Source organism: Lynx rufus, unplaced genomic scaffold (genome assembly GCF_022079265.1).
Source record: "Lynx rufus isolate CCGP_SWC_20201006 ecotype Redwood Valley unplaced genomic scaffold, mLynRuf1.p SCAF_9, whole genome shotgun sequence".
Classification (NCBI taxonomy): Eukaryota; Metazoa; Chordata; class Mammalia; order Carnivora; family Felidae; genus Lynx; species Lynx rufus.
In genome coordinates, this window is record NW_025814897.1 from 100,972,646 (window position 1) to 100,985,999 (window position 13,354).

At 39.5% G+C, this 13,354-nt stretch overlaps 1 protein-coding gene across 1 annotated transcript; it reads left to right on the forward strand.

Annotated features, from left to right (window-relative positions):
- Positions 1-7,984: 7,984 nt before the first annotated feature.
- LOC124505685 (olfactory receptor 4C11-like) lies at positions 7,985-8,893 on the forward strand. Its single transcript, XM_047071698.1, has one exon. The coding sequence runs from the start codon at positions 7,985-7,987 to the stop codon at positions 8,891-8,893; it is 909 nt and encodes a 302-aa protein (XP_046927654.1).
- Positions 8,894-13,354: the final 4,461 nt, after the last annotated feature.

The window sequence follows — 13,354 nt, forward strand, 5'->3', positions numbered from 1 at the left end:
ACAATCCGACAAGAGGATGTAACAAGTCTAAATACCTATGCACTGAACATGGGTGCACCCAAATACATAAAGCAACTGTTAACAGACATAAAGGAAGAAATTGACAGTAATACAGTAATCCTAGGGAACTTTAACACCCAACTTACATCAATGAGCGGATCATCCAGACAGAAAAGTCAATGATGAAATAGTGGCTTTGAATGACACATTCGACCAAATGGACCTAACAGACATATTCAGCATATTAGATAAACAGCAGCATACACATTCTTTTCAGGCACACATGAAAAGTTCTCCAGAATGGATCACATGTTAGGCTACAAAACAAGTGTTAAAAAATTCAAAAAGATTGCGATCGTATTATACATATTTTTTTTGGCCATAATGGTATGAAAGAGCATTACTCATGAGAAGAAATCTAGAAAGAACGCAAATACATGGAGGCTAAAGAAGTTCCTAGTAAACAATGAATGGGTCAACCGAATATCAAACAGGAAATCAAAAATTACATGGAGACAGCTGAAAATGATTAGGGGTTAATATCCAGAAGATACAAAGAACTCATACAATTCACCACCACAATGAGAAGGGATCTGATTACAAAATGGCCAGAGGACCTGAATAGACATTTTTCCAAAGAAGACACACGAATGACCAGTAAACACATTAAAAGGTGTTCAACGCCGCTAATAATCAGGGAAATGCAAATCAAAACTACGGTGAGGGGTGCCTGGGTGGCTGGTGAAGCATCTGACTGCGGCTCAGGTCATGGTCCCGTGGTTCGTGCGTTCGAGCCCCGTGTTGGGATCTCTGCCGTCAGCACAGAGCCTGGTTCAGATCCTCTGTTCCTCTCTCGCTCTGTTCCTCACCCGTGCGCACCCTCTCTCTTTTCCTTCCTCAAAAATAAATAAATGGTACCAAAAAAACTGCAGTGAAATATCACCTCCTACCTATCAGAATGGCTAAAATAATAAAGACAAGAAATCGCAAGTGCTGATGAGGATGCTGGAGATGTGGAGAAAAAAGAACCCCTGTGCTCTGTTGGTGGGGATGCAACTTGGTGTAGCCACTGTGAGAAACAGCATGTTGTTTCCTCAAAAAATTAAAAATAGAACTACCATCTGATCCAGTAACTCCACTACTGGGTATTTATCCAAAGAAAAAAAACACTAATGGGAAAAGACATATGCACCCCTTTGTCTACTGCAGCATTATATACAATAGCCAAAGTATGGAAGCCACCCAGTGTCCACTGATAGGTGAATGGATAAAGAAGATACGGTACATACAGTGGACTGTTACTCAGGTTTAACAAGAAGGAAACCTTGCCATTTGCAACAACATGGATGGACTTAGAGTGTATCATGCTAAGCTAAATAAGTCAGACAGAGGAAGACAAGTACCATATGATTTCACTCATACGTGGAATTTAAGAAACAAGACAAATGATCACACAAAGGAAAGAGAGGAAATACAAAACCCAGACTCTTAAATCCAGAAAATACACTGGTGGTTGCCAGAGGGGAGGTGGGCAGATGGGTGAATCAGATTAGGGGGTCAAGGGTACACTTGTGGTGAGCACTGAGTAATGTATAGAATTGTTCAATATAAAAAGTGCATTTCATTGCTTAACTATAACTTAACTTGACTTAAAGATTTAAAAAAACGTGTAAAACATCTTCATTTCCATTTTCTTTCTCTTCTCTCTTTACCTGCTGACTTACTGATTTCAAAATATTTAGAAATTGTAGAGATTGCAAACAGTAGTTTTCATTGTCATTTAATATATTAAGAGTGTCATTAAGATTTATAATATTATACGTAACAGTAACATTTTCTAAAATAAACTGGGAGATGTTAAGAAACTTGCCTAAAGTCACAGAGACGTAATCGTGAAGCTAGACTTCAATTATATCACCTGGGTTTGAACCTGTACATGGGCTCAGAGCTTTATGTGCTGTTAGAAAGATTTGGCTGAAAGAGCAGAGCATTTGGGAACTTTCAGTAATCTATACCTGCTTGCTTTTTCCGTAGGGCAGGGACATGAGTGGAGCACTTGGTACCTGAGATGAGAGGTGTCCCTTAGGACAGACTCTGGACAGGGAGAAGGGCTCTGAGGACAGAATCTGCCTGTTGACAGCCTAGTTTGGGATTACTTGGCACCATGGTTTGCTGTGATCCAGGATTGACTGAGCTTTGCCTTTGGGGTTGGGTGGGAAGGGCAGAGTCCTTGTCCCTCCAAAAGCTTGGCATTTGTGGACTTCTTTGAAATCTCTATAAATATCGGAGGGAGGAGGAAGAAATGTACAATTCGTCTGCTCTGCCAGGGAGTTGTTTTGGGCTTACAGAGCTGTCTTTAGAGATGTTTGTATCACAGAATAGTGAGGATATTTCCTCTTTATTCTCGAAAGTTCTAAGAATAGAAGTGAGAAATTTTCTGCTGATATTACAGCCCTAACTCAGGCCTTCTAGGAAAGACTGGCTACCTGTGGAGTATCTCCTCTCCCCGTAGACCCTGCAGTGGAAAGCTGAGTAGATCAATTGGATGCACAGTTGGTATGTTGCAAACATACTGCGCATGATTCATCTTCAAAGTAAATCCGAATTGCGAGAGCAAATCGAGGAGCTCTCTATTGGATCCCATCTCCTTCTTTATAAGAAATAAGGTAAGTTTTCAAACCCAAGTAAACTATGTTCTTTTCCTTGCCTCCCATGCAGGACTGGGTTTTAGGGCAGTTGCCATGATTTAATTCTGTCTCCTGAGAAGCTTGAAGCTCCAGGAACATATTTATCTCTGTGATGAGAGGATCTGAATGTGTCAGGGCTCCCAGCTTTCACTGGCCTCTGCTTGAGGCAGCACATTCTCACGATCAATTTTTATTGAAAGGGAGGTACATTCAAGGGGGCAGAGGTATAGAACCCTAAACTTGTGGGTTTCTTTAGTTTTTAAATTAATTAAATAAGCAGTTGACCCTTTATTTATTTATTTATTTATTTATTTATTTATTTATTTCTATATATTTACTAATTTATTTTGAGAAAGAGAGAGCACGAGCAGTCATGAGCGGGGAGGTACAGAGAGAGGGAGAGAGAGAATCCCAAGCAGGCTGTCAGCACAGGGCCCAATGTGGGGCTTGATCCCATGCACCGTGAGATCATGACATGAACTGAAACCAAGATTCTGATGCTTAATCACGTGAACCACCCAGGCACCCCACATTAGGTGTTTTAAAAGAAAAGCTGATAAGATGAAGGCTACCTCTAGCTGCAGAGGGAGAGGTTGCCATGAGAAAAAAAGGCTTGCATCCTGGTACTGGTTTCTTTCTGACTGCTCTCTCCTAACCTGCCTCCCAGACTGGCCAGAAGTGCACAAAATAGCCAGTGTGAACCTGCCTCATGAGATATAAAATCCAATGAACAAAAAATATTAAAGGGAAAAGGAATGATGGCTCTAATCAAGGGTTGCACGATTCACGAAACACGAGCGCACACACACACACACACACACACACACACACACAGACTTTAACACTGGAAGGTTGTTTGGGAAAACCTGGAAAGCTTTGCTGAGAGGGTGAATTGGGTACTCTAGACACAGGTAGCAACGGAGAGTGGAAGTTGTTTCAGAGGAAGGTCATTTAGCCACTAAGAAACATTGAAAATGTAGGGAATGAGATGGTCAGGACATATTCATGAGGGACAGCAAGTGTCAGGCATGGCTGGAACACACATGAGCAGAAGCACCGGAGGAAAGGTGGTAAGCAAGACTATGGCACAGAGTTTGAGCCTTTGCACTTGAAAACCACAGTAACCACTGAATTAGAATTTATCATTCACCATATTTTTCGAATGCCCGCTTTTCCTTTTCAAGTTGGAGCAAGGAGGTAAAAAGAGGGAAAGGACAGAGAGTGAAGGTAAGAGGGAAGATCTGAAATTATGTCCTTTCTTTCCGTTTAGAACATAGTGGGCCCACTTAAAGAATGCCAGGACAGGCCATTTGTAATACTGACTGGTTTATGAGATACCAGTCCAATTTCATGCTATGTATGAGCTAATAACACTCACAATGAAAACTCACATAGATATCGCCCTCAACGTGTTAGTTTTCTCCAACCAAATGGTGTGAGCCATTTTACTTAGAACTTAATGAGTATTAGACACTGTGTGAAAGGAATTTTTATATCTCATGTTTTGAGATTCTAAACTGATCCTGTTTTTAGATCAGTGAAAATATTCTGTATGATATTACGATGATGGATGTCTGTGATTAATGTTTATCCAAACCATAGAATGTACCACACCAAGAGTGAACCTTGGGGTAAACTGTGGACTCTGGGTGATAAGGGTGTGTCACAGTAGACTCCTCAGTTCCGAGAAATGTGCCATTCTGGAGGGAGATGTTGATAATGGCAGGAGTGATATTTGTGTGGGGGGCTAGGGACCACTTGGAGAATCTCTGTACCTGTGTGTTGGTGTTGCTGTGAATCTAACACTGCTCTACAAAACTAAAGTCTTAACACCAAGAACAAAGTCAAAAGCAACAACAAAATGATCCTATTAAAGCTGAGAGGAGGCGTGTGATTTTGCTGCCTCCTCCCCGCCCCCCACAGAGACAGCTGAGAGGGAGCCCACCTGCTCCTTTTCTGAGAGGGGAAGGGACAGGTCTGGAGGCACCATTGAATCATACTCGGGATGCCTGCTGGGCCAATCTTCTTTGTGTTGGGGCCACAGTGGATTCCCCTGTATGTTCTCCATTGGGTTTCTAAGTGCAGGGGATACGAAGATGGATGTCTTCGGTCTTGGTTTCTTCTTGGTTTCTTCAGATGGTTTCTTCAGCAACCCTGACATCTTGAAGGGAGCAGGCACCTCATTCCAGATAAGCCCAAATCCAACTAGACTCAACTTAGAAAAACCAGATGATTAAATTTTGATAAACAGCTGAATGATTCTGTTCTTCTGTGCTGAATAAATCTTAATAAAATCAGCTCTCATATCTTGTATATCCTCAAATCTCATACTTGACTGCAAAACCATGTTCAAAGTTCATAATGTGGCTTCCATGGCCTTTGGCAGAGAGGAAACCTTACTTTTCCAAGTTTTTCTGCTGTGACACTAGAATCCGTCTAAACCAGAGGTTTCACATCGTTCTTCTCTATTTGTCCCATGATCCCCATTAAAACTTTGGTTGGTTTCTTTCATGTCAAATGCTCTCACCCCTCTGATTTTCATATCTTTGGATCACAAACTCTTTACAACCAAGGGTATATTTTATTTCTACTCTCATGTCATCATGGGTCACATATAGGGATACTGTTTGCACTTTGTATTTGGTTTTTAGCATTTATTTATTTATTTATTTATTTTAACATTTATTCATTTTTGAAAGACAGAGAGAGACAGAGTGCTAATGGGAGGGGCAGAGAGAGAGGGAGACACAGAATTTGAAGCAGGCTCTAGGCTCTAAGCTGTCAGCACAGACCCCGATGCGGGGCTTGAACTCACGAACCGTGAGATCATGACCTGAGCCAAAGTCGGGTGCTCAACCAACTGAGCCACCCAGGCGCCCGTGTTTTTTAGTATTTATGAACGATGTTTGGAGTTGCCATTCCCAGCTTCTGATCACCGCGAGCAAATTAGCAGGAACCACAGTGCCGAGATGATTTCAGCCACTGGGGGAAGGAAACTAGTGTGAAAAACAGTGGTACAGATGTAGTATTGCATCTACATGTGTCTTAAAACTCAAAAGTCATTAAGAACAAGTATTCTGCCCATTCTTTACAATAAAAGCATCCAGATGATTGGGATTCAATATTTCAAATGAAAGATAACTATGGAATTATGAGAGAAGTGCATAGATAGTGTAATTTTAAAATGTTGGAAAAAAGGCTAAATGAGAATGGGGAAATTGGTAGCTTGTAATAAGAAAAGGAAAAAAAAAGTCACAGAGAAGGGAAAAAATGAAATCAGAATAGGGAAAGTAGCAGAGGCTGGGACTTACACAATTCTCACTTATTATATGCTGGGTCTTTTTCTCAGTTCATCTGCAGAGTAACCCTGGTTATGTTTAAAAGTGGCTTTCCCAAGGTAGTAAATAGTGGAGCTGGGATTTGAACCCAAGACATCTGACTGCAGCAACCGTGTCATTGAATTAAAAAACGCAGTTATTTTTCTAGATGAATAGCCATCCCAGATAAAATATCATGATTGCAAAATATGAAGTGAACAAAGATAAAGCATTCTCAAAAGAACACTATTTTCATGAAAATTGTGGCAACAATGTAAAATGTGGTTGGGGTCAAAAATGTATACGCATATTTTAATACAATTTTTTCTGTTAACCAAATGAGAGAATCAGATCCTGTCAAAACAAAACCTTTTTGTTTGTCGTCATGTTCATCAGCTTTTCTGCAAAATCATCAACCTTGAAATATTGACCATATGTTTACATAGTAAAAAGATGTAGAAATACACACATATGTAAATATACTGATAGGATCTTTCTTAAATGGCATAGAAGAAACCAAAAGTAGTTATTTCTGGAGAGTAGGATTATAGATTCAATAAACTGGAGACAAATTTTAATTTTCTTCTCTCATTTTCCTGTGTCATTTGGATACTTAATGTTAATCATGAATTATTCTATAATAAAATATAGCTAACGAATAGACACAAAATATTGAAAAACGTTTTTAATGATTATAAATAGCAATGATAATCTCTAGCTTTGGGATGGCAATATCATACTTGGGATATTACTCTGAGTTGTTATCTATGTGAGTGAAAATTGGAAGCAATGTAAATTTCTCAAAGGACAAATGGTCAAAAAGATGCCACTTATAAAAATTTAGACAGTGTCACATAATTAAATTAACAATGAAACTAATGAAAAGTATAATAACATGGGAAGAAGTGTTATAATAATTCCAAGTCATAATCAGGACACAAAATGTTATTATATGATGATTTCGACGACAAACTATACGTGCTAGGAACAAGGACTTGAAATAGAACAATCATAACATAGTATGTTGGAATCATGGAATAATATTCAGATGATATTTTTAGAAGTATCCTAACGAATTCAGAGTAAAAAGGAACAACTCGGAGTAAAAACACAATTTAGATTATAGGCATCATTAGGAATTTTATAGCATGTTGAATTCATAGGCCGAGATGCTCAATATCATAATGAGTTAAGTTCAACAGTACAGCCAAGAAGGTAAACGATATTCCTCAATTATGCCAACCTCAAAGTTGTCCTGACATTTGTCATATAATGCATCAGGGAAGTTGACATTGAACACGAGAGGTGTAAGTAAAAGACTGCGAAAATAGATTTTTGTAAATCATATTTCATCCAAGATATTGACGGGGTCAGAGATGAAGGGGTCAGAGACCCAAAAATGAGTGAACTGAACTGAGAATATTTTCATCAAGAGGGACTCCTCAACAGTATGAGTGCTTAATTATAGTGGAATAGTGTTTTTCAGAATTCAAAGCATGTAGATAAAATGCATAACACGTGAAATATATGTGTCTATATGTGTGCATAAAAATATGTTTAATTCTTAGGGAAACTCAGGATCAGGTAAGGCAAATATTTGCACTGTATTTTTCATATGAAGGCTAAATTTCCAGCGAGATAAGTCACTTGCCCAAGGAAAGTTCGAGTGCTGCAGTTTTCTCTTTTGGTTGGAATTGAATTTTTAAAGGACATTTAATTTTACCTCCCCAAATGCAAAGGCTTTGATCCAAGGCAGTTAGCTTCTGAATCGACAGGTAGATCTGGGAGAGGCTTGGGCATCTGCACATTTACCAAGAGTCATAGAGGATTGAAGGCAGTCAGAAGTTACATAACATGGAGCAAAAGCAAGGCATTCAGAGTTCAGCCCACCGATCTTCCCAAGCTGTCACTTCTTTTCTTCTCTTTGCAGATTCAGCCCTTGTTCTCAACTGCACCTTACTCTCAGCCAGTAGAATTGCGATGAATAGCAGTGTGACTGAATTCATTCTCCTTGGGTTGACACAGGATCCAGTAAAGCAGAAGGCAGTATTTGGGGTCTTCTTGATCTTTTACCTTGCGACACTGTTGGGGAACTTTCTCATTGTAGTGACTATCAAAACAAGCAGGACCCTTGGGAGTCCCATGTACTTCTTCCTATTCTATCTGTCGTTTTCTGATGCTTGCCTCTCTACAACCATAGCTCCCAGGTTGATTGTGGGTGCCATTACTCAGAAGAATACCATTTCGTACAATGAGTGCATGACTCAGGTCTTTGCAGCTCATTTCTTTGGGTGCCTGGAAATCTTCGTGCTCATCCTCATGGCTTTTGATCGCTACATAGCTATTTGTAAGCCCTTGCGATACACAACCATCATGAGCCAGCATGTCTGCAGTGTGCTGATGAGTTTGAGCTGGGTGGGATCCTGTATCCACTCTTCGGCACAAATTTTCCTGGCTTTGAGATTGCCTTTCTGTGGCCCCAACGTGATTGACCACTATTTCTGTGACTTTCAGCCCTTGTTGAAACTTGCCTGTATGGACACTTACATGATAAATTTGCTACTTGTTTCTAACAGTGGGGCCATATGCACGGTGAGTTTCATAATCCTGCTTATCTCCTATGTTGTCATCTTGTACTCTCTGCGAAACCACAGTGCTGAAGGAAGGCGAAAAGCCCTTTCCACCTGCACCTCCCACTTTATTGTGGTTGTCATATTTTTTGGTCCATGTATATTCATATACACACGCCCACCAACCACATTTCCAATAGACAAGATGGTGGCTGTGTTTTATACAATTGGGACGCCCTTGCTCAACCCTCTGATCTATACCCTGAGGAATGTTGAAGTGAAAAATGCCATGAAAAAGTTATGGTGTAGCAAAGTATGACTTCTTTGGATATAGGATATTCAGGGATTCTAATGTATATTTCCTTAAGAGCTTGATTTTCCTTCATGGACAGGAAAAGTAAAATTTTCTCACTGGGGGAAAAACAATTGAGAAATTTTAATTGTACTCATATTGCATATATTTATTTGTATTAATAGTGATAAATACAAAAAAGTACATATCCCTTTTTCTGAAAGGAGTGCATTAGAATAGGATTACTTGAAGTTCGTAACCATTTTGAACAACTTAAGCTGGTCCTTAGTTGACATCTGGCCATGTTTTCATGATAATCTCGCTTCCTGTACAAATTTGTATTTGTATTTAGAAAGAAATGTACTGACTAGTGGCAGCATAATCGTGTAGTGTGTGTATGTGTGTGCATACACCAATTCTTTTTCTAGATTTTATTCTGGTCCTCAAGAACTTGGACATGGAGCTAATCCATATGGAACTGGAACCTAGAAATGGAGGTAGCGGTCTTGACAACCTGGGACTTGCAGAAGATGTTCTGAGAAAATTCTATGTTGGAATCTGTTCCTGAGCCTGGCTCCCTGGGGCACCTACATGGATGGACCCTCAAACTCCACGAAAAGCTGGAAACCTCACTGAAAACCTGGACTGTCCCTGGAAAACACTCTCAAAGTTCCGTGAATGGTGGGAGAAGGAGAGTTTTACACTTGGCAGTGATGGGCGGTATCTGCTTTTTGTCAGGCTGTCTGTCCCCATGATCTTCACAGAGAAGAGGCAGTGAGGTGGTTGGCAGCAGGAATATGTGGAGGGATATAGGGTAGAAGAGAGGTTAGAGAACAATGCACAATGAACAATGAAGAGAAAGAAAAGGTGAGGAGAGAAGAAGCTTTGCTCTTTTTATATTTGGAGAAGCTCTTTTTGGGTATCTGAACGTTTGGAGGAAAAAAAATGCAATTTCAGGGTATCTCTATAACATTGCCCTAGCTTGGCTTAGCTTTCCTGGCTGTCCTGTGTATTTGGGCATCATGAAAACAGTTTCTTTTTTGCCTCTGAATAGTGTCTGAAAAATCCAGTTTCAGATTCCCTGGAAGAATCCAGGATGGGAAAGGCTGCCTCAGTGCTTTTCAATTTTGGTCTTTTGGTTTTGTAGGAGGACGTTTTAAAATACGTATTTGCATTTTTGAAGATGACGTAATTGAGGCGTGTGATGCATACAGCACCACACCGCATCACGATCTCATAATTAAGTACCGTCATGTGATTCTATTTCAGTATCTGAGTTTATAATTCCCATCAAGTTGGCACCAAGAACTATTACTTTGAGTGATATAGGCTAATGAGAAAAGAATCCAATGAACGTCATGAGTATGTGAAACATTTCTACCAACTGAAGACCAACTGTTATCATGTCCCATCAAAGATGCCCAGGATTCTTACATAGAAAAAGGTGGCAGAATAAATAGTTAAGTCCCAAAGAGGACCTTTGTCAGAGCTCTCAGGGCCATATTTACAAGAGGCAATTATGTTTCCTATTCTAAGTGAACACTCCTGATTTCCCAAATTTTGTGTCTTGCCGTTTCATTTTTGAAACCTTTGAATCTGGTCATGTGATTATTATATTTAGTATTATTGGTTCTTAAGTAACCAAGACATAATAAAACTTTTTTTTAATTCTTATCTCTTGTTGCTCCTTAAAATTTTATATAGCGAGAGAAAAGATATGTTTGTGTGTGCTTGGAAAGCTTCATGAATTTTCTTCTCATTCTTAGATCATATAGAGCCTAGATTCCCCCAGATTTTAGATAAGGACTCAGTTGGGAGGGGTGGGAGAAGTGGTCAGGGGACAGAAAGGTCTTGCTTGACCTGGTAACTTAACAAATTGGCTGACTCTGCTTCTGGCAAATGTTGAAAGCTTTTTATTTGCCTTCCCTTTGGGGGATTTTTGTAAGCTTTCTAATTTTAGTATCCTTGATGTGGGAAGAATATTTCTCTTTCTTATGATCACTGATGACCCCTTGTTAGCACTTAGAAAGCCAGTAGTAACCTTCAAAAGTCTCCCTCTTTTCCTCCCTCCCTTCTGTCTTTCTTCCCCCCAGTGCTCCCTCCTCCTCTCTTCCTCCCTCCTTCTCATCCATTCTTCCTTCCTTCTTTCTCTTCTTTCAACACATTGTGTACTAAATGCATACTAGGTTCCATGCCTGATGGATACAAAGTTGAATGAGAGAGTCACAACCCCAATCCTCATGGAACCTAAGTCTAAAGACATTCCTTAAAATGTTTCAAATTTAGGTGTTTTTTTCCTTAGGTCCAGCCATAAGTTTTGTTATTTTAAATTGTTCTTATAGTTTAAAATTGGAAAGGAAAGCATGGGACTTAAAGATTTTTTTTTCTCAAGTCATCTTTTCCCAGAAAAATCCCACTTTCTTTCCATGGTAATTCTATTCCTTGACTTCCATCATGTCATGGTATCATGATTATTTTGGTACTTCTCTAATCTTAACTTCCTGGTCCACTTTTTGCTGCTATAATTTCCTGTCTTCTAAAAGCCTTTGTAAACCTAGGTTCTACCCTTGGCTCATTCTTCTCATCACATGCATTACTTGGGTACTGTTATCTACTATCTTAGTTTCAACTAACACTGATACATCAATGTTCACCATATTCGATCTCCAACCTGACTTTCTTCTGATTTGAATTTTGTTTCTCTGTCTTATTTGATATCTTTAATTACATCTTCTGGGTCTTTCAACAGATTGCTTATGGTATTCAGTCTGAGTTCCTTAACTTAACACACCGTAGTTGCCAGTATGTACCTCTCCAACACTATTTTCTGTATCTTTCTGACTAAAACTATATGTCCTGTACATACTGAATTTCTCCAGACCAAAAATAATGATAGCTATTATTATTCAATCCCATATCTGTTAGCTCCTGCTGTGAAACAACCATGCAATCTCAGTAACATAAAACTATATATATATATATATATATATATATATATATATATATGTGTGTGTGTGTGTGTGTGTGTATGTGTGTGTGTTTTAATTGTTAGTTTATGGATCAGCTGGGGTGTACTTCTACTTTTAGTTGAGCTCATTTAAACATCTGCAGTCAGCTTCAGGTGGATGGGTGGCTCTATGATCTTCTCTGGGACCTCTCAGCTGTTTGGGTTCGATTAGCTATAGTCTGATCCGATATGATCTTGAATGAGACAGTGGTGCTGTTTCCTGGTGGCCTGTCATCCAGCATGCTAATCCGGGGTTGTTCTCATGGCAGAAGTGTCTCAGAGAGCCAATGAAAGTGCACAAACCTCTTGAGGCAGAGGCTCAGAACGGGCGTTCTGTTGGGGTGTCTACCACGTTCTATCGGTCAAAGTGAGTCACAAGGACTTCCCAGACTCAGAAAGGGAAGGTCTGCAAAGTTACAAGGAAACCAGTGTAGATACAGGGAGGCTAATAACTGTGGGCACAGTGTAATAAATCTGGCCCAAATGCTTACCACGTGCCAGGGAGTTTTCAACGTGTTTTGTAGAATTTAATTGATTTCATCCTTAGCAGTGCCTATAGTATACTCTATGTCTTTGTTCATGCTGGTCCCATTACCTGGAATGTCCTTTACTTTGGCTAACTTGGAAACACCTTAGTCGTGTTTTCAGACTCAACTTCAACGTCATCTCTTCTAGGAAGCTTTTCGTTGGCCCAAATGGCTCAGCCGAAGGCTCTTTATTTACACTCCCTTAGTACTTGTAAATTACATCTCAACATATTCATCACATTTTGTTGAATTTAATTAATTTGTGTACCTTTCCATGGCTTTTACATTTCCTATCTCCAGGGAATTGGCATAGAGGAATTTAGAAGCGTGGGGTTAAACTGGGCTTTAAACTGGGCTTAGAAATTTATCTGGAACAATTCACCTGATCTCTTTGTATCTCAGGTAGCTCATCTGCCAAATGGGAGCACAACAATAGTGAATGTATAGATTTATGGCAAAGATGAGATGAGTTAACATTGATAAAGTGCTTAGGGAAGTGCCTGTGATATGATAAATGCACAATAGATACCCTTCATTATTATTGCTTATATTTGCACTATCACAATACACATAATCAATAATGTTTAAATAAGCTGAAATATTTTTAAACTCTTCGAAGAACTTAAAAAGCAAGTGTCATCTCTCTGAAACAACCAAGATGATGTTCTGAAAAACATTGCTTAGAGAAATTAGTTAAAAGGGTTCAAACATGGGAATGAGCAGGATATGTATTTAGTGCTTCACTGACAAGTTACACCAGGGAGAATTAAGTTACTCACAGGAAAAGTTTCCTTTTTCCTCTCATTTCCCAGCTGCCTTTCAGTTACATGCAAGTGTCTTAGAATTTATCTACCTGGCCCCTGTGGATGTTGATGGTATAGCTTACATTTTGAGGAATGTGAGTGGAGGCTTTGTGCACCAGTCTGAGGCTAAAGTGTTAAGAAAACCAGCTCA

What these genes read in the sequence shown, in the direction of transcription:
- LOC124505685 (XM_047071698.1), top strand. Translation starts at nt 7,985, where the DNA reads ATGAATAGCAGTGTGACTGAATTCATTCTCCTTGGGTTGACACAGGAT.